Below are 21,929 nucleotides of genomic sequence, written 5' to 3'. Positions count from 1 at the left end.
CTGGGTAACCGGTCCACGTAAGGGAAATAAGCAAGCAAGTGTTATGTGAATTGTTATGAGTGGTTTAGATTGTAGTGCTGTGTGGTAGCTGGTACAAGTGTGTGGTTTATTGGTTTGTGGTTGATTGTACGGCTGGCCGTTTCCTATCACTTTTTTTTGCTGCCATATTAACACAGACTACAAAGGCAGAGAATGACGTTGTGTGCTTTTATTCACGACGTTACCAAAGGGGATGATGGACAGAGTGCTTGAGCAAATCAAACACTCACCCCCAGTCCACTTATCTGGGTTTAATCCATCATCATTCTTTAGCTCACTTCACCACCCCAGTTCAGACATGGCCATATGCAAATCAGTCTGACCCTGTGCCTCATGGGAACAGTCCAGCCCGAACTGCCAAGCCATGTCTTCTCTGGACCGGAAACAAGCATCCTAGGACCGGTTTCGGGTTCATAACCCTCATGAGCCAGGCTATATTGAATCCAGTGGCAAAGTGAGCAAGGGACCCACGTCTGGGCATACCCTGCCAACGTAGGGCGAACAAAGCAATACCAGAGGGGATGATGGACGGAGCGCTTGAGCAAATCAAACACTCCCCCCCCCCAGTCAACTGTTCTGGGTTTAATCCATCATCATTCTTTAGCTCACTTGACCACCCCAGTTCAGACATGGCCATATGCAAATCAGTGTGACCCTGTGCCTCATGGGAACAGTCCAGCCCGAACTGCTCAGACGTGAGTCTTGTGCTCTCCATGCCACTGGAATCAAGCTATCCTGGCTGATGAGGGCTGAAAGCCCGAAACTGGTCCTAGGATGCTTGCTTCCAGTCCAGGGAGGACCTGGCTTGGCAGTTCAGGCTGGACTGTTCCCATGGGGCATAGGGTCAAGACTGATTTGCATATGGCTAAGTTCAAACTGAAATGGCATGGTGAACAAAAACTTTATGAATTTAGGCCCAGATCTCTATACTGGGGTGAATGTATGACATTGTTCTGCATTCTGTCCATCAACTGTTGTTTTTGCATTTGTCATCACGAGTAGGACGGGTATGCTCAGATGTGAGATCCGTGCTCTCCATGCCCCGGAATCAAGCTATCTTAGCTGATGAGGGCTGAAAGCCCGAAACCGGTCCTAGGATGCTTGTTTCCAGTCCAGGGAGGACCTGGCTTGGCAGTTCGGGCCGGACTGTTCCCATGAGGCACAGGGTCAAGACTGATTTGCATATGGCTAGGTTTAAACTTGAATAGCATGGTGAGCAAAAAAACGATGGATTTAGGCCCAGATCTCTGTACTGGGGTGAATATATGACATTGTTCTGTATTCTGTCCATCAACTGTTGTTTTTGCATTTATTCACAACATTGTGACTAAAGTAACCACACCTTTCTTCCTAATGATGCTTGAGATTTCCTTTGCTTTACCAGTGTGCATGCTGTGACGTGTTTGCTAGCTTATATGCCACCCTCCATAGCCTTGTTTTTGGTGGTTTGCTATACCAGTTACCCATGGCACTTGTCTGCTCTTACGTCCAAGATCAGAGTCAACTCATTCTGAATCCCTCCAAAACTGAATTCCTCCTCCTCTCCTTCTCACTTTCTCCTCCCCCAGTTCAATCATGGATGGACCAGATGAATCTACTGAACAATAAACCCATCAATGTCGAGAGCGCAAAATCCCTTGGTGTCATACTCAACACAAAACTCAATCTACTCTCCCACATTAATTCAATTGCAAAGTCTCCTCGATACCAACTGGGCCTTCTTTGGGGGATTTGTCACTTCTTCCCGGAGCATGACCTTAAAACTCTGGTCCAATTGCTGGTTCTCTCCAGGCTGGACTACTGCAATTCTCTTCTTACTGGCCTCCCCAAATCCCACCTGTCCCCCTTAAGTCTGTTCTCCATTCAGCAGCTCTTTTCATTTATGGGGCCAAAAGAAGTGACCACATCACACCCATGTTACCCACCCTCCCATGGCTTCCCATTGAGGCAAGATCTATCTACAAGACTGCCTGCATCCCCCACAAAGACCTGCACTCCTTCTCTCCTCGCTACCTGGTGAATAAACTGAGACTCTCTGGAGGCTCTAGACCATCACGAAATGCGGAAAATTTACTGCTTGAACCTCCCACTTTGAAGAAGGAAAGATCGATGGCCCAATCTTTTTCAGGCAACGCGGTGAGAATCTGGAACTCACTTCCGCCTCAGCTCCGGACCACCTCCTCCTCCCAGGCCTTCAAAACTGACCTCAAAGTTCTCCTCCTTCAAAGACCCTTCCATATTTAATTCAAGCCCTCTCTATTATCTGAAGGAAGACCTTTTATTACAGAAATTCTATTCTCCATGACTATGTAAATACCTTCACCGTGTGTTCTTGTGGTTTGAGAGTCTGTCATTTATTGCAGTAGTACCCTTTTACCTGTGTTTGGTACTCTTTTGTAACATGCACACGTCACTTTTCTCTTGTAACACACTGTTTGTTACCTCTTACATTTTGTTTGCTTTCGATACTTGCACAAGTTGCACCATTGCCTACGTAACGTTTGTTCTTGTGTTTGAGTGTCTGCCATGTATTGCAGTATTTTACCTCTACTTGTACTTTGTACGCTTTTATAACCTGCACACATGTCACTTTTTTCCTCCTGTAATGCACCGTTTGCTACCTCTTGTATTTGTTTGCTTACGATTGTCACTTTTGCCTCATGTAACTTAGTGTTTGCTTTTGTGATTTGTTCACTTGTAATGCTCTCATGTATCTGTTCTGTTCCTATTGTGAAGCGCTCTGACACCTTCGGGTAAAGTCCACGCTATATAAAAACGCATAAATAAATAAATAATGTATTTTATGGGTAAGCTGAGGTACAATGCACAATCCACCTTATGCTGTTTCTTCTTACCTGGCCCACATTCCTTGCATCTCATGCCCGTTGCTAAAGCTGTGCAAGAGGCAGCTACAGGCTGGATGACAGCACACCACTTTTGCATACTGCACACTGAGCCACGCGCCCTCCAGTCATGGGCTGAACTGAGAAGAGCACATTTCTTAAACACTGCCACTTGAATTCCCAGTGCAAAGACCAGTATGTTTTGTGAGTCTATCTGGAGCCAACAGGATAGCCCAGCAGGTTTAGCGCTTGCTGTGATCTTTAGAATGAAACAACAGCAGGTTTGAATGGCCATTTTTGCTTTCTGAAGTTGAACAAAGGAGTGCCAGTTTTAGTTGGATAACAGCTCAGTGCCAAGTGTTATGTGTAAAGGTTGTGTGCAGATCACTAATAGTAAATCGTACAGATGTCAAGTTTCCCCTTCCTTCCGTGAGTACTCCTGCAGTCCAGACTATTCAGAGACATGAAGTGCTGTTTATGTCATTTTAAAATCATGCTTACAGGTCTCAGAAAGAACATAAAAACCTGGACATGATGACCTATTCAGGCTTAGACCTGGAAAACTCGAGGGCTCTGTTGAATTTAACTCCTCCAGAGCACTGTTCACTCCTTTGTGCGTCTCTGCCTCACACTTTATACTATAGATATATCTCTGCAGCTGTTGGTCTGTATGATATTGTTGGGAAGTGATTGTTTGTGTCTTGTTTTAATGATTTATCTCTGGAATCTATGGCCCACGGGAAAGGGGTTTGTTATGAACTTTATTATATACTGCTTCTAATGAAGAAAGAAGTGCTGACAGTGCAGCCTCTTATCTAACAGCACCTAACCCGGTGTGTTCACTCTATTGGTAATTTACCCACTATTTCTAGTGGGAGCTCTGTGCACACTGTACAGTACCCACCGCCACAGTACTAGTTCCCAGCCGGGACCATAGTCAATTTTTAAACAAAGCAAAGATGCACCACCCAGAGATTCTAACCGCAAAAGTAAATCAAATGTCAATGACCAAAAAGAATAAAAAGGTCTTTGATGTTTCTTTTTTCTTTTTCCTTTATTATTGTTCCAGGAGAAACAGTGCAATCAACACAATGGGCAGCCGACGCGTTTCGCCCATTTAAAGGACCTCTTCAGGGCATAGGAGTAGGGTGAGATCAGGCCCCTCCAGGTGTATTCAATAGAGCGTATAATTTCTTACTGGTTGTCGTTCCCCATCAAGGGCAATATAGTGTACAAAGTAGTGATCCTGTGTTCTCTTGATAGAAAGTGGAATTGACCAGCAGGGCCACGTCCACATATAAGGGAGTTGTTCCCCAACATAAAAGGTATTAGGTTGTAGGTTATTATCCTGAGAATATATCCCAATAAAGATTAGTAGTAGCAAGCAATAAAACATCCAACTTAGAAGGCGTCTTGATCTGCCAACCTCTGGATGAATGTAACAATTGGGGAACAGCAAAAAATATCTTTTTTTCTAACGGTTCCTCGAAGACCTCTTTATTCTTTTTGGTCATGGACATTTGATTTACTTTTGCTGTTAGAATCTCTGGGTGGTGCACCTTTGCTTTGTTTAAAAATTATATACTGCTTCTAGTTCATGCTGCTATTTTGCAGAAATATCAGTCTATTGAATTACTCCTAATATATCACGATTATGAATTACCATTGCTTCGAAGCATATTATCAATTGTTTGTATTATATTTTTAATTCATGTTTTAAAATGTTTTTTATGATGCATTCTGTTATGGCTGTAAGTCAGCCGAATAAAGATATTTTGACTGACTGACTGATACCACAGACATCTCAACAGGAAGAAAAGAGCTGCCGGGTGTAATGAAGCTGTTGGCTAGTGCTTAGAGGCCTCACTCTTGGGGTTTGCCCTTCATCTCTTTAGTAATGCCAGATTTAGAACTCGGCGGCATTGCACACAGGGGACACAGTTTTAAAATAGGATCCACCTTAATAAAAAATGAGTTTTTGTGCTGGTGTCTGAATATACTGGTCTGTTAAGTGTCAGTACACATGGCAAATATCGCTGCAACTGCTGAAGCGGGTTTTAGTTGTTGTAGGTTCGAACAGGCACTAGAGACCATTCCTTCTCCTAATAAAGGGGAACAAAAGAGCAGAGAAAAGGAAAAACAGAAGCTGGCCCACAGTCATTATTTCTAAGAGCATCATGACAAATGACAAAACTCTACTTTTGGTTAGATCTCAGGAGCGTCGTGTTGTTGGGTCAGAGAGAGGAGGGGGTTCTGTATCATCATAAACAGTCATAGCGTTAATATCTGCAACCGAGGCAAGACTGTCCCAAGCAGAGATTCCTGCTCAGAAAACAAAGAATGCCTGGATGCTGCACTAGGATTTGAATACCGACTGTTTCACACAAAGCAAACGGATCAAATTAAGTAATGAAATGGGTTAAAGGGTCTACAGAGCACGAGGGCATCAACAGGCACACAGGGCCCTCACAACAAGCAGTTCCATGAAGACATTCATCACCGTCAGTTAGGATGCAACGTCACAAAGCTTTTGTACCTTTAAATTTATTAGCACCGCAGCAATCCTTGATGAACTCCCTTCGGGAGAATGCATTTAGAACAACAAGACCTCACAGAAAGAAAGGCCAACATTCCGAAAACACGGGCAGAAACAAGAGTAAAAAATTGTGTTCTTAAATAAACCGACATGCACAAAAGGGCAAGACTACAAGTAATAGGGGCATGCTCCATGGGAGGGGTCGAGACACAAAAAGGAGGGACATATAACAAACATTGACCATAGAGAAGCAAGCCTTTGTGAAGGACACAGAAAGCAACAAATAAAAAGTGATGGGTGGGCTGTAAGCCCACATAGTAAATTCAACATTTCTTGAAGAGACAGCACATGCTCTGCCTAGGCCAGACCTACAAAAAGACTTAAATCAGTGATATGCTGAAATTATTATTCCATATGACTAAAAATGTTTTAAATTATCCTCATAAAAACATTATGGAAGGGGAATTTATCTGCATATATTATAACTTTTGTATGCTGTGTGCAGTCTGAAACAAACAGAAATGCTGTCAATATATGAACAAGAGGTTACAAAGGCGAAGACCTCAGTCGCACATACATTTAAATCTGGTTATACTGAAGCACAGATAAGGTAATGACTGATCAATGTATGCTACAGAGACAAAGTGACATATAAGACATATAATCCGATGAAGTTACAGAATGAATTCCACATGCCCTAATGCAACTTTCCATACAGCTTGTAGGTTTCTTCAAATGCAGTGTCTAGCTTTGGATGAAACAAGAACATTGGTTTTATTCAAAGGAAGCCACAGATATCATATTTAAGCATGTTCCCATTGTACATGCAAAGCTCACAAGAATTTTCCCATTTCACGGGACATATGTGGACCATGGGCTAGACAACTTCGGCAACAAATATTTGTACACAAACAAGTTTTAATGACAAATGATATGAAATACCTGTATCGCAGTACATTATTCAGCTTCACATGCTGACTCTACTGACTTCTGGTTCTTTGATATTGAATATGTCAAAACTTTTCTGCTCTGCATTACAATTTTAACATAGTACACACGGTTTATAAAAAATAGAATTGTTCTTAGAATCAGACTTGCAACATAGTGCCCCGTTTTTTACCAGTTCACATGTCCTTGAACTGGGGACCCAGATACACTCCAGTCAAATGACAACAACAATTAAAAGGGTGCCGTTTATCAGTGGGTGTAAATTAGAACAATTCCCAACTGGTATCATTTAAAAGACAATTTCAAAAGAGTATGCAGTACGCATTACATAAATAAACAGAAAGGAGTCTCTAAGGTTTTTTTGAGGAAGGGTATTATTCACCACTTTGAGAGCAAAATTAGAAGTGCACCATATTTACAAGCACGTTGCATCAGTTTAGTAAAGAAAATACATAAGAGTGTTTAATTAAAATAGAATGCATATATCAGTGTGAAAAGCTAATGTAGAAGTGTGTAGAGATGTTAGAATGATGTTGAAATCCCATGTTATGTGGCTGTTGGAGAGGAGAATGTAATGCTGCTAAACGTAGAAATGTGTAGGCCACATGGCAGTTCACAGAGAATGAAAGGTGCTGTTACACTCTCACATGATATGGATTTTTAACGTTGTTGTAATTCAAAGTATTACTGATCATAGAACTGAAATATATGTTTTATAGAAGTGTTTCATATAACCATTGTGTGTAATAAGTTAGAATACTGTTTAGACTAAGAAATTAAAGGTTTACAGAGTGCACAGGCCCGTTTCATGTAATTCTAATAGGCCTGAATAGATAAGGTCATTTCTTTTGATCTGCATGTGTTAGTTAGAGGAATGTCATGTTAAGCATAAATTGAGGAGCCTGCTCAAAGGATTACGACTTAGAAGATACGGTGGAGGCCAGAATTTGGGGCCCACTGTACAAGTGTCTGTTTGCAGGTACGAGGAGGTTCCAATCAAGAGAGTGATGAATAGAGTTTTGTTCAGTGAGCCAGGCACAGGCCTGGAGGCGGCTTCAGGAATTTCCTGGGGGGTACCGTCCTGCCGGAGAAGAGCCTGAGAAGCAAGGTCAACGCTAACGATGGGCCCAGAGGAGTATCAGTATGGAAAATGCCAGACCCGACACCACGTGAGGGGCGTCTCTAAAGGGCGTTTCTATTGTAAATGTGATTTTTGTATTAGGGACAGCACCCCTGGGTGGAGTTAGGGCAGATGGTCTGAGGAACCTAAGAGAGCGGATGGGTAGGCAGATAGGGTAACTGCGAGACACCGATTCACAACGAAGACTAAGGGAAGTGAGTGATCTTCTTTGGAAGTCACCACGGCTGACACCTTTTTAGGTTAAGATTTTACTAAGTAGGGATGTCACTTAGTCTAGTGTAGGGACAGTCTAACCTGGATTTTCTTCCTTTCTGTAAATGACCCACAAGTTACAGCTTGTGTCTATTCTTGCAACTCTGATGATTTTTGAATTGGTTTTGGTGACATTCTTCTGTCGACTAAGAGCATTTAGAAAATGTATGTTTGTATTGATACCAGTATATCTTTTGAACCTTATTTTGAGATGTTTGTATCTCCAGTTAACTTTGGCTTTATAATAAACTTTTAAAACTTATTCGTAGTAAGTGGTTCTTTAGAGTGGTGTAAGTCCTTAACCGATTGACCTAGTAGTGGATTGCCTTTTACTCTATGACAGGTATCAACGGTTCAGTCAACCTGAGTTGGGATCTAGACCTATAGCAATAGATCAGAAATCCCGCCGTAACAGTTGGTAGCAGAGGATGGTTACCTTCTAGAGGAAGGTGATCCAGACTAGGCTAAGATTACCCCAAGGTCCCTAGAAATCGAGAGATGAGCAGCGGAAGAAAAGCAGCAGGGCCGGACGAGAGTGAGTATAACAAGGGTCATGCGTCGACAGATTGCGGTGTTTTGTGTTGTATCTGTATTGTAATGTCATGCGGAGTTGAATGCCTGTAGTGTGATTGAGAGAGGGTTGTGAGCGCGCGCAACCTGGCAACCGGGCAAACTGGTGAACTGGTGAAAATCTTAAGTTCGGAGAAGAGCTTAAGTGGTTCGGGTGTATCGAACATCCAGAGTAGTTGTCGACCAGAGTAAAGGGGGTCATGAGGTACCATTGATCGCCCGCAGGACCGAGATAGGGGGAACGCAAGTGTTAGTGTGTGGGTAACGGACGCAGGTCGAAAGTTACTGTGTGTAAGTAACCTATCAGTTAAGGCGATTGTCTGGACGTATACGGGAAGACATTTCGTCAGTTAAGGTGACAATTACAGTTAGACTGTGGGCGTACAGTCAAGGAAAGTGATGGCTTGGTCGGAAGTAATCATTTTTTAGAGTATGAATGGGACGCATGCATGACCGGGAGATGAGCCGAGAAAGGAGGGGAACTGCTGCGAAGGGGAGACGAGTGACGTCAGCGAGAGCCGCGCTGTGATAGGCCGGTTGGTGTGAAGCCGCGCTGTGATAGGCCGGTTGGTGTGACGTCAGCGAGAGCCGCGCTGTGATAGGCCGGTTGGTGTGAAGCCGCGCTGTGATAGGCCGGTTAGCGAGAACCGCGCTGAGATTGGTGGATTGTCATCAGGAAGTAAACGAACGCGGAGAAAATAGAAATTTTGTAGATTTTGAACATGAAGTGTTTTAAATGTTTGAGAGCGATCTTTAAGAGGAAAAGAAGAGAATCCTATTACGGGGAAGAGGCACCGCCAGAGGGTACACCAGCTCATTATATGGCAACGAACGTTGGGTTGCATACTATACTGTGGCTTGATACTTGGAGTAAGATTACAGAAGGGAATGAGGAACTGACTTTTCCGAAATACGTGTTGCATCAGCTGAAAGCAGGTATGTCCTCATTGAGACCTTTGCCTAGACCAACACAGTTTGAGGCCCTTAATGCGTGGATTAGGGCGGCGCACGACAGGAATCAGAACAGACGCCAAGAAAGGGTAAGGCGATCAGTAAGGGCAGTGCAAGATGCCAAATGGGATGCGGAAGCCAAGAAATGGAGGGTACAGACGATTGAAGTGGATTAGTTGTACCCAGTGAGAGAGGTTACAGGAGAAAAGAGACCCATAGAAGAGGATGACGAGAGCGAGTCGGAGGATGGCCTAATAAATAGGTTGTTGATAGATAGACCGCCTCCGGACAATAGGGAGATAGAAGGTACTGAGCTCCCAAGGGAAGATAGGGTTGACACAGAAGGGAATAGGCCACTCCCTAAAACGAATTGGGTACCTACCAAAGGTGAGTAGACACCTCAACATAGTTCTGTACAGAGAGTAGTCGGAAGGGTTGTGGTGCAGAAGATGCCAGCAACAGAGAGGGTTGAGTCTTATGGATTGCCAGATGCTCTTCAAGTACCAGTTACCATAGGTCCTATAGTGTCGGTTTATCACCCAGAGAAAGGGAGAGAGGAAGAACAGGTACGGTTAGACAGAGAAAGAGTTGAGATGGAAAGAAGGAATAACACGACAAATGCCTGGAGACAATTTTCAGGACCAATAACGTGGAGCACCCCATTGGATTCAGCAGTGGAACCCGTAACAGAACGGGGGGTCAGAGAGGACCGATGGACCTGAGGGGACCACGGCCGAAATCCTATAAAGAGTTGAGGGCTGACTTGAAGGAATGGGATAGGTCCACAGAAGCACCGAGCAACAGGTCAAGAGTAGAAGCTGAATGGGGAAGTCGAGGCAATGGGACATAATCTCACTGCGGGGCTAGCGAAAGCAGCCAGGAGTAGGACGGTAAAAGTCAGGAGAGTAGAGGAGTTACACGTCATATTGACGGTGGAAATGGGCAGGAGCGAAAAGGTAGAAGTACGGAGGGTGGAGAGACGTCTCGTCTCATTCAAAGTGAGGGAGACCGAAGGACACAAGAGTACAGGGATAGGTTTAAGTGCACTCTCCACGCACCGGATGATAACGTACAGCACTGGAATCGTGGGAACATGGGGAACCGCGAAGGATCTTGCCATGCGTCGAGTGATCAGAGATCACAGGCAAATTGTGAAGGCATGGGGAATAATGGAATGTCTTATCATGCACCTAGAGAAACCAGGCAGAATGGGAAATGTGGGACTATGGGAAATAGAGAAGTGTTTCACTACACACCCAGAGAGGATGGAACTGCATGGGACCTGGAGAGATGGGAGCATGGGAGGACTCACCATAACACGCCTGAGCCCAGACGTAGGACTCAGAGCTGTGATGGGAGAGATGTAAATGGACTCTCTAGAGATAGCATACTGAAAGCTGTGATAAAAGCCAAAAGACTCGATGTGACCAGCTTAAAATCTGACCTGGACGAGATAATAGATGGTGCTTTGCCTTTAGAAAGGATTGACATGTACGAACAAGATGAGCTGCTGTTTATAGCAAAGGATATTACTCGAAAGGCAAGAGCAACTCATGAGAAACTGTCTGAACTGGCAGACAAGTATATGGTAGATTTGTCCAGAACAAAGGCATTGGAGGGTAACCATAGGTTGCACTATTCAGATCAGGACCTAGAAGAGAGGAGGACAACTGGATTAAAGACACACATAAGGGAACTGATCACAGGAATAAGAGCATGGATAGATCTGGACAAATGGGAAGAGAGGTGGTCCAAAAAGGGAACTGTTAGGCGGAGCGCGAATGTGATGTCTCCGGAGGGAAGGCTACTGCAGATGGAGGCATTCCCTTTGCGGGAAATAGCGAATGGGAGTTATGTACACGTGCCCTGGAGTAGGGGAGATTTGGCTGCATTTACTAACTCATTTCCGAAGTTAAGGGAAAGTCCCGTAGAGTGGTACAAGCAGGTAGAGAGGTTTGTAAAGATTTCAAAAGTATTGTGGATTGATTTGAACACCTTATTTGACATTGTGGTCCCAGGAGACTTGTGGATAGCATGCAAGGTTAGTGTCGAATGGCCAACTGCAGAACCAGAAAGGAATGCTCGTACTAATGGACCGTCAGAAATAGTAATGTTAAAATATGAAAGGGTGATGACATGGCTGAAGGAGAAGGTGCCACCACAAGATATAGATTGGGTAAAAATAGACCGAACAAGACAGGAACGCAAGGAGACAGTTCATGAATTCTATGAGCGATTGCTGAAAACGTTCAAACAATACAGTGGATTAGATGTAATGGATCCCAAAGAGATAGGACAGTTTGTGTCGAAGTTCATTTTGGGGTTGAGACCTGATATTTGTTTGATGATTCAGCAACATTTAATTTGTTGGCAAAACAAACCATTGGATGAAATTTTGAGATACGCAAGGTATTGCAGTGATGAAATAGATTCCAAAGCAAAGAAACTAAAGGAGAAACTGATGATGGTGCAGATGCAGTCGGCTGGAAAGGGTGGACAGCAGCAACAGGGAACAGGGACGATGGGAAGGAAATCAAATAGTCAGAATAAGGATAACGAGGAAAACCCGAGACCTAGAATAGACGTTGCTACATTGAAAAAAACGACAAAGTGTCACCAGTGTCACCGGGTGGGACATTGGAAACGCGAGTGTCCCTATAACCCTGAGAACGGAGACCTAGAAGTAGAGGAGGAGGAAGTTCAAGAAGTTCCAGTTCAAGGGGTGACAGTGCCAAAGAGTAAGGTGGCCAAAGGGGGGACTTCAGCTCCACAAGCTCAGTTCCCGCAGCCACCAAAGATTACGACAGGGGGAAAGATCTATAGACAAATGCCTCTTTTTATAGACGAAGAAGAGTGTTACTACGTTGATCCATTGACGGGACGACGTGTAAGTAGAGAGGAGGACTGTACCTTCGGGGCAGTTCTAGAGGTGGATCAAAGAGGGCCGTTTGTCGAGGCTGAAGTGGCAGGGTGTCCTACAACATTCTTAGTAGATACCGGAGCTACTCGATCAACTATGAGATCGACAGTGGTTCCAGATCTACCAATGTCGGGGGAAACAATTCAAGTGGTAGGAGTCGCAAATAGGAGAATGACTAACCCTTTGACGGAACCAGTGCTAGTGAGAATAGGAAACTACACCGATGAACATCAGTTTGTAGTATGTGATTCTAGTCCTGTGTGTCTGTTAGGAAGAGACTTATTGTGCAAACTGAACTGCACAATATACTGCACACCTCAGGGAGTGGAGATACAGACTACAGACGATGATGCCACCTTTAAGGTTGCAAATTCGAGAGTATGCGTAGAACTGTATCCTACCCTGACTGTGGAGGAGCTTCCTTGGGACTTACGAGATACAGTGTCATCAGAGGTATGGGATTTTACTGGAGAAGAGATAGGATTGATCAAAGGAGTAGAACCAGTGAAGATCATGGTAAAACCAAATGTTGAATATCCAAGAACGCCTCAATACAAATTGACCCCGGAGACGATTGCAGGAATAAAACCCGTAATCGACTCTATGATTCAACAGGGAATACTAAAGGAAATCGTGGGTAGTCCATGCAACTCCCCGACTATGGGTTTGCAGAAACCTAGTGGGAAATTTAGAATAGTACAAGATCTTCGAAGGATTAATAACATAGTTGTTTCATGTTGTCCAGTGGTACCGAATCCATCAGTGATATTGTTTCAGATACCATTCCAAGCTGAGTGGTTCACAGTGATAGATCTCTGTCAGGCTTTCTTTTCAATTCCATTAGATGAGGAGAGCCAGTTTCTTTTCGCTTTTAAGCTGGAAAATCGTGTCCTAACATGGTGTCGTATCCCACAGGGGTATACAGAAAGCCCATCAATTTTCAACCAGCTATTGAAGAAAAATCTTGAAAGTCTAGTACTGCCACAGAACTCGGTTCTGGTCCAGTACATAGACGACCTACTTGTTGCGTCAGAAACGGAAGAAGCTTGTAAGATAGATACCATCGCCTTGCTGAACCATTTAGCTGAAAATGGGCATAAGGTATCTCCGAGCAAATTGCAGTACTGTCTGACAGAAGTACAGTACTTGGGTCACCGGATAGAAAAAGGGAAAGCGCAAGGTGTCACCAGATAGGATAGAGGCGATAATGAAGATGAACTCGCCTACGACACAGAGAGAAGTCAGGATGTTCCTAGGAATGGTCGGGTATTGCCGACAGTGGATAGCTAATTTTTCCCTGAAGGCAAAACCCTTACAAAAACTGACGCACAAGGAGGTGAGTGATCCGGTACCATGGGACAAGGATTGTTTGATGTCGTTCCTACAGCTGAGAGAGGACTTGTGCAGTGCTCCAGCTTTGGGGATGCCTGATTACGAAAAACCATTTTCGCCTTACTGCTGCGAAAGAGAGGGTTGTGCTTTGTCAGTTTTAGTACAAACTCATGGAAATGCCCGTAGACCAGTTGCATACTGTTAGAAGCGGCTGTGTCTAGTTGGCAGAGGTATACACTTCTGACAAATAGGGACACACCTTTTCTAGTCAGGGCAAGGGGATCACACACTTAGATAACCCCTGCTCACCCCCTTGGTAGCTTGGCAAAGCAGACAGGCTTATCTCAGAGGCAGTGCGTTAAGCATTTATGACCACATACAGTAATAAAGTGAATACACTACAAATGGACACGACACAGTAGTATTATAAAAATAAGGATTTTTATATAAGGTTTAGCACAAGACCAAATAACGACAAAAATATACCACAATCTTAATAAATACTCTTGGAAGGAAAAATAATAGTTCAAGCACGGTTTCTTCTTAGCACAAAGTCTTTAGTATCAAAAGCAACTCTTCTTCTCTAAAACACAGTTCTTGGCAACAATGTAACCCACACGGGAGTCACACGACGTCGAGGCAAAGTTAATCCAAAGGTTCGGCGTCGACCGCGAGGAGCGCTACGTCGAGCCCGGAGTCGCACAGACCCCAACAACACAGTACCTTGGAAAAGTGAAGCACTCGATGATCAGCGGCGTCGAGATGTCCGGCGTCGCGTCTTCGGCGTCGATCGGGCCTCGGAGTCGGGGCGATCTGCAGCGGCGTCGACCGAAGTCAGGCGGGAGCAGCGCTCACGGGATGAAGCAGGATACGACGTCGTCGATGTCGATGTTGCAAGAGTGAGCAGTGCTCACGGCGTCGAGAGGGCTCGAAGTCGATGCGATCAGCGGCGGTGCAGACACGAGGTCACTTGGAGCTGGAGCCGAACTCACTACTCACTGGCGTTGCTGCTGGCGTCGATCGGGCCCGGCGGCCGGCGTCGAGGGAGCGGGACACTGGAGCCGTTACTCACGATGTCGAGCTGGATTCGGCGGCGTCCGTCGGCGTCGAGATGGCTGGATTCTTTCAGAGGTGCTGGATTCACAAATTCCAGAAAATAGCACTTTAAGCAGATGAAGTCCTTTAGCCCTGTGACTTCAACAGGAGACTGGCACTCTTCCAGCCCTTGGAGATTTTCTTAGCAAAGAGTGAGAGTACACACACAGTTCCTCTCTCCTGGTTCCTTGGCAAAAATAAAGAAGCAATGCAGGATTCCCCCAACAAACAGCGCTCTGGCAGAAGGGGTAGGCAGTCCTTAGATCAGCAGGCTTCTTGTCCTTGGTTCAGGTTTCCTTGTCAGAAGTGATCTAAATTCTTGGTTCAGGGGTCCTTCTCTTATACCCCTTTTTGGCTTTGATCCCTTTGTCCATGCAGGGGAATTTCCCCCCATCTCGGGTTTGTTGTGGGTGTTGCCAGGCTGAGGCACCTGGCCTATTCACTGGGCAGGGCAGAGTCCTCAGCCGCCCAGCAGGAGCGGAGCCAGCATTGTTACTGGCAGGGGCAGGGCCATCTGTTGCCCGGCAGGAGGTGGGCCAGGAAAGTCCCAGGCAGGCACAGAGTCATCAGCCGCCCGGCAGGGGGGCGGAGCCAGCATTGTATCAGGCAGGGCAGGCTATCAGGAGCTACTCTTCCCCTACTCTCAATGCAAATGTCCCACTCACCCCACACTGACTCATTCAGACCTCTGGAGCCACCCAGCTCCTGTCACACGCACACCAGAACCAGCAGAGACCGGTAGACAGTTAGACAAGAAAATAGCTACTTTCTAAAAGTGCTATTTTCAAACACAGAGTCCAAAAACCATCCACACAAACGGATGCGTTATTAAACCCTGAGTTCAGGGATACCAAACTCGACATTGCACCATGCTCCCCGAGCCCGCTAGGATTATAGCATTAATAATCCTGGCAGCCCATTCTAACTGATGGAGAGCAGGTTACCTTACACTAGTGAAAAACGAATATGGCTGTAATTCACTATTAGGACATGCCAACCTTGTCAGGCTTGTCCTACCTTATGCTTACAATGCACCCTGCCCGTGGGCCTACCATAGGGGTGACTAACATGAAGTTAAGGGAAGGTTTAGGGACTGGCAAGTAGGTGTACTTGCGCAGTCCTCGTGACAGTCAGACTGCACGTGGTCTAGCAATGGTAGACCTTCAGACATACTTTTACTAGGCCGCTCTTGTGGGTGGCACAACATGTGCTGCAAGCCCACTACCAGCATTTGTATTTACAAGCCCTGGCACTCCTGGTGCACGCTACTAGGGACTGATAGTAAACCAAATAAGCCAAACATGGAAGTAAATCAATACAGCAATTTTCACATAGGGAGCACTTGCACTGTGGCACTGATCAGCAGTGGCACAGTGCCCAAAGCAATATACCAGCAAAAACATCGTAAACAGAGGAGGCAAACAGAAAAAAATGGAGGAGAGACTCATGCCAATGATGCCAGGTCTAACACGTGTCCCCTCCAGCTGAAATGTGGGGAGAACTACCCTTACCCTAGGGAGTCCTCATCACTAAGGTGGAAAAACCTGGACAGACCATCAGCATTGGCGTGATCTGTGCCAGGGCGGTGTTCCACCGTGAAGTCCATCCCCTGTAGGGAAATGGACCACCTCAACAGCTTTGGATTCTCACCCCTCATCTGCATCAACCATCTGAGGGGCCTGTGGTCCTTCTGAACCCGGAAGTGAGTCCCAAACAGGTAGGGTCTTAGCTTCTTCAGCGCCCAGACCACAGCAAATGCTTCTCTCTCTATCGCACTCCACCTCTGTTCCCTGGGAAGTAACCTCCTGCTGATGAAGGCTACAGGTAAGTCTCGGCCCTCTTCATTCACCGGAGCTAGAACAGCCCCCACGCCATGCTCTGAAGCGTCCGTCTGGACAACAAATTCTTTAGAAAAGTCGGGTGCCTTGAGTATGGGTGCTGTGCACATTGCAGTTTTCAGGGTGTCAAAGGCCGTCTGACAGGCGTCAGTCCAGTTCACAAGTCTTGGCTGCTTCCTGGAAGTCAGCGAAGTCAAGGGGTGCACAATGTTACCATAATCCTTGACAAACCTCCTGTAATAACCCGTGAGACCCAAGAAGGCTCTCACCTGAGTCTGGGTTTTGGGCGGTGCCCATGCCAGGATGGTATCAATCTTGGGTTGCAGGGGGGCCACCTTGCCGCTCCCTACTTGGTGCCCCAAGTACACCACTGAACCCTGCCCAATCTGGCACTTACTGGCTTTGATTGTGAGGCCTGCTCTGCGCAGAGCCAACAACACTTCCTGGAGGTGGCGCAAGTGTTCCTCCCAGCTGGCGCTGAACACTGCGATGTCGTCCAGGTAGGCGGTACTGAAATCCTCCAGTCCAGCCAAGACCTGGTTGACCAACCTCTGGAAGGTGGCAGGGGCATTCTTCATCCCAAGGGGCATAACCCGGAACTGGTAGTGCTCATCTGGTGTGGAGAATGCTGACCTCTCTTTTGCCCCATCAGTCAAGGCGATCTGCCAGTACCCAGACGTTAGATCAAACGTACTGAGGTACCGGGCAGCCCCCAACCGATCTATGAGCTCATCAGCTCTGGGGATGGGGTGCGCGTCAGTCTTGGTGACTGAATTGAGTCCTCGGTAATCCACACAGAACCGAAGTTCCGGTGAAGCACCAGGCGCTGCAGCTTTTGGGACCAAGACCACTGGGCTGGCCCAAGGACTGCTAGAGGACTCAACCACCCCTAAGGCAAACATTTTGGAGACCTCCTCCTTGATGTATGCTCTGACCTTGTCAGTCACTCTGTAAGCCTTGTGCTTCACAGGAGTGCTGTCCCCGGTGTCCACATCATGGACACACCACTGAGTGACACCAGGAATCAAGGAAAACAGATCAGGGAATTGTCCCAACAATTGGCGGCAATCCTGCCGCTGTTCAGGGGTCAGTGTGTCAGAGAGGACAACACCATCCACTGACCCATCTTGCTCTTTTGCTGACAGGAGGTCAGGAAGAGGCTCACTCTCCTCCTCCATTCCAGCATCTGTAGCTAGGAGCATGCCCACTTCGGACCTCTCTAAGTGGGGCTTTAAACGGTTGACATGCAGGACCCGCAAGGGGTTCCTGGGAGATTCCAAGTCCACCATGTAGGTGACATCGCTCTTTTTCTCCACAACCTTAAATGGTCCAGTCCACCTGTCCTTGAGCGCACAAGGTTCCACAGGGGACATGACCCAAACTTTCTGTCCAGGCTGAAGCTCTACCAGAGTGGCCTTCTGGTCGTACCACCGCTTCATCTCCTCCTGGCTGGCCTCCAGATTTGCCTGAGCAAGATCTCTGAAGCACCTAGTCTGGTTCCTAAAGGCCAGCATGTAACTGTATACATCCTGGGGAGGTTTCCTGGGAGATTGCTCCCAGCCTTCTTTGACCAGACTCAAAGGTCCTCTTACCGGGTGACCATACAAAAGCTCAAAGGGGCTGAACCCTAGAGACTTCTGTGGCACCTCACGGTAAGCAAACAACAAGCATGGCAAGAGGACGTCCCATTTACGCCTCATTGGTTCTTCAAGACCCATAATTAGGCTTTCCTGTTTTCAGTTTCTATTTTTGGTAAATTCTGGTGGTGTTTTGTCAGTGTTTTCCAGTGATTTCAATACCTGAAAAAAACAGTGTTTTTCAGTGATTACTAATTTTCGCGCCATAAAAAACGACTGAAACGGTGTTTTTCCGGTGTTTATGGAACGCTTTGCTTTTATTATTGCTGGCTTTCTTCATTGATGCATGGCATATAGACAGTTTACGTACGTGTATATGAAGTCCAAATACATATTTACAAGTCAAATTTATTGTAGTAGACCATACAATATTTCTTCAGTGATTCTTTAGTCATTCGCGCTCTCTCTTTCCTTCCCATGTACACTTTTATTTGTGAAAACGCCCTCTCAACATTGGCACTTGAGACTGGCAACGCCAAAACAGCCAGTACACAATTTGCCAACTCTGGCCACTGACGTAGCTTTCCATGCCAGTACTGGTGCACCTCAAGGTTGACATTCTCTGGGACAGGTTCTGCAACATATGCGTTGAACTGGGTGCAGATGCCCTCAGAGGTATTAAAGCGGTCAAAAATGAAGCTGTACTTTGCAAAGTCCGGAGAAAATTCCCCTTTACGGAATGGATCTAACACTTGTGCAGAGTACCAAAGTGAGGCTTCATTGACCTCAAACGCCATGGTTGGTGAAGGGACATTTCTATGCATCATAGCTAGCCATTTCTCATGCATGGTAAAATAAAATGTCCTGAATTGGTCTTCAACACTTCTTTGCTTACCAAGTGGCAAGCATTCTAACAGGGAACAGGTTGCAGTGCCAAAGTCACAAAAAGTGTCGCCTAGCCTACTCTCGAGGAGATGTTTGACATCTACACCAATTATACTGAAAACTTGGTAGACAAGGGTGTTTTCTGACTCTAGTTTTTTGATTATGTCCACTACAGCAGTCATGTTTTCTTGTAAAAATCTAAGGATGCAGTACAGTGTACTTTTTTTGACATCGCTATCAATATGCACCCGAAGATCCTCACATTTCTTGCCTTTTGCATCATCACTAAGCAAAAATTCAGTAAGCGGTCGCCACATAGATAAAATTGCATTCACGGCCTCTAGGACTGAGAACCACCGACTAAATGACACAGTTGGGATTACTCTTTCTTTGCTGCCACACAAAACACAAAATGAGAAATATTTGCGTTTGAGTTCCCGCGCATAACGAAACAGTGCGCCTGAATGGACTACAAAATCAATAGCATTCTTCATTAGCTCAGAAGATTGTAATGCTGCTTTCAGCATACCATCTAGCAAGTGGCAAGGATCTCTCACAGGGAAACACTTCAGCTCAGGCATTGCTTTTGACAGGTCATCACATAACTTTTTCATATACGTAGCTGAATCGCTGCAAATACAGACAATATCACTCCAATCTTTGTTAAACTTGGTAAGAATTCTCTGCAGCAGCATTCCAAGTGACACTGCGTTGCATGTTTCCAGTACATCTAGATCTGCCATGATGGTACGTCTGTACCATCCATTTTTTGCATCACAAAATGTGATTAGCACTGCCACTGCTGGGTCGCCACGCATCTCTGGGGTTTCATCAATGGTAACAGAGATCTTTACATCACCTTGGAGTAACTCTGAAATATGTTCAATATCTGCAAGGAACACCTCTGGTAGGTATTTCTCATACATTTGTGTTGCTTTTGGTAATGTTTTGCATGCTGGTGCACGCTTGCGGAACAGATTCCCAATTGGTCCATCGGCTTGGTGTAAGCTGGTTCCAGATTGCACTAGGGCACGTACAAATTCATGTGCCACATCCTTTTCTTCCTCACGTTTTCTTTTGAAGCGGGTCATTGTCTCGGCAAGAGACATCTGGCATAGGCTGTCGCTATTCGGTGGCTCTTTCAATTTCAAGTGGGTCTTGGTGATAAGATGTTCAGCAATTCGGCTTGCAGTCTTCCCAGTTACTATTGGGACAGTCACTCTGCAAAACCTGCAAATTAACATCTTTTGCCCGCGCACTTCTTCAACCATGAAATCTTTGTTTTCCAGCACATAATCTTCTGCCGTCTTTATTCTGCGGGGCATGTTGTTCTGCGCAAACTAGATTAATAAAAAAAAAAAACTTAGAAACCGGTTGCATACTGTTGAGAAAATAATGAGAAAGACAACATTTTAATGGTCAGGTGACTGCTGTGAAAACAGAGAAGAGAGCACTTGTGTTGCAATGAGGGACAGAAACAACAAGTTCTGGTCACGGGAGCTAATTTGCTAAAAGCACCCCAGGGCAGGGGCGCGAGGCCTTGAACTGCGGGGTACAGAGAGAGCTTTTTGGAATCGCACGTTTTGTGACTCTCAGGGTATGGGTAATTTATGGGAGATTTCTGGGGGTGTTAGGTGTTGTAGGCAAGGCAGACAGTTCTCATAGTTCATTTAGAATCCATGTGGTGTCAGTTGAAGAAAGTTAGAGCTGGGTGACATGTTCATTGTTTTGTTGAAATCTTGCCAATGCAGTATCACTATGATTACTAAAACATGTTTTGTAAAGCAATGATAACTGGTTTGCTATTTCAGCAATCACATTTTCTAGCCTAGTTTACTGGTGTCATTTCTTGTGTGCTTAGCATTTTCATATAAGCATATTCAGATCCATGCACGAAAATGATGAGAATTAGTAAATTGTTCCAATGCGCTTAAATGTCAACAGAGGCATTTCAAAGAAGCGAATTACACTGAGTATAAATTGCGCAAGTCTCTCAAAGATGTGGTTTTCGACGAGTGCAAATATTTTAAGTGACTTTTTTTAGAGTGGGTTGCGGAGAAAAGGTTAGACCATCAGGCATCAAAGCGAATCACAGTGGAAAACGGCTGTTTCTGAATTCGATGTATCACTGCAATTGCTCTTTCTTCTAAAGGTTGTGCACTGCATATTACAGTATTTACTATGATGTTATTGCTCCAAGTAAAACTTACAAGAAAACTATGAAACAGATTCAAAATGCATTATAACATCTGGGACGAAATGAGAAAGACAGCTGCTGGAACGTAATCTGTTGTAAAATACAAACATTAAACAACATCGTATGGTGGTGCTTGTATGCCCTTGCAGGAGCTCTAAGAAGGGTGCAAGAACAAAGACTTGCTCGTGCCACCTCTTTTCCCGGTGCCCACCCTTAAGTTAACCAGGCAGGGTGCCTGGTGTTGCTCTGGCCTGCACAATCCTTTATTAATTTCCTGCCTACTTGCAAGAACAACAAAGCCTCATTAAGCTTGCAATGACTTGACTCACCGGAACCCGTGAAATTAATCTGCATTGAAAACATTGCCCCAGCAGGGTTAGTGGCAGGCCCTGTGAGGTGGAAAATCGCAACAACGGAAACAGCAGCACACAGCACCCTAATCACCACAACATACATTACAGTTGGCAAGCGCTTATAGAACTAACCTTGCAGTCTGAAATAGAACTGACTGCACTTCATGACCTATGTGGTCAAAGGACACAGGAACCAGAATTAGCGATGGCGACTGGGCTATTATACTGTAGGGGCTCTACGAAGGGTGCAAGAACAAAAACTCGTTAAGTAAATGGTCTTTTTAAAGACCTGTGAATTAATTGGGGGCACCCGAATGCAGACAAATGGCAGACCACAACAGCTCCTCTCCCCCACGTTAGCCAGGCAGGGGGCCTGGTGTTGCTCTGGCTCTTCCCTGCTCACAGGCCGCATCATGCACATTTTTACATATTTAAGCACACACACTTGCGTA

General features: G+C 45.4%; 2 protein-coding genes across 4 annotated transcripts in view; both read right to left on the bottom strand.

The window, feature by feature from the left end:
* SLC4A10 (solute carrier family 4 member 10) overlaps positions 1 to 21,929 on the bottom strand; it is a 1,019,075-nt gene that overhangs the window by 816,312 nt on the left and 180,834 nt on the right. The window lies entirely within an intron of this gene.
* On the bottom strand, positions 18,414 to 20,252 carry LOC144824876 (uncharacterized). Its single transcript, XM_078683849.1, has one exon. It carries the CDS (start codon positions 20,250 to 20,252, stop codon positions 18,438 to 18,440), a length of 1,815 nt encoding a protein of 604 aa, XP_078539975.1. The 3' UTR covers positions 18,414 to 18,437.

The sequence above is a fragment of the Lissotriton helveticus genome, chromosome 3_1, assembly GCF_964261635.1.
Source record: "Lissotriton helveticus chromosome 3_1, aLisHel1.1, whole genome shotgun sequence".
NCBI lineage: Eukaryota > Metazoa > Chordata > Amphibia > Caudata > Salamandridae > Lissotriton > Lissotriton helveticus.
The sequence above is the reverse complement of the archived record's forward strand: the minus strand, read 5'-3'. Positions and strand labels throughout refer to the sequence as shown.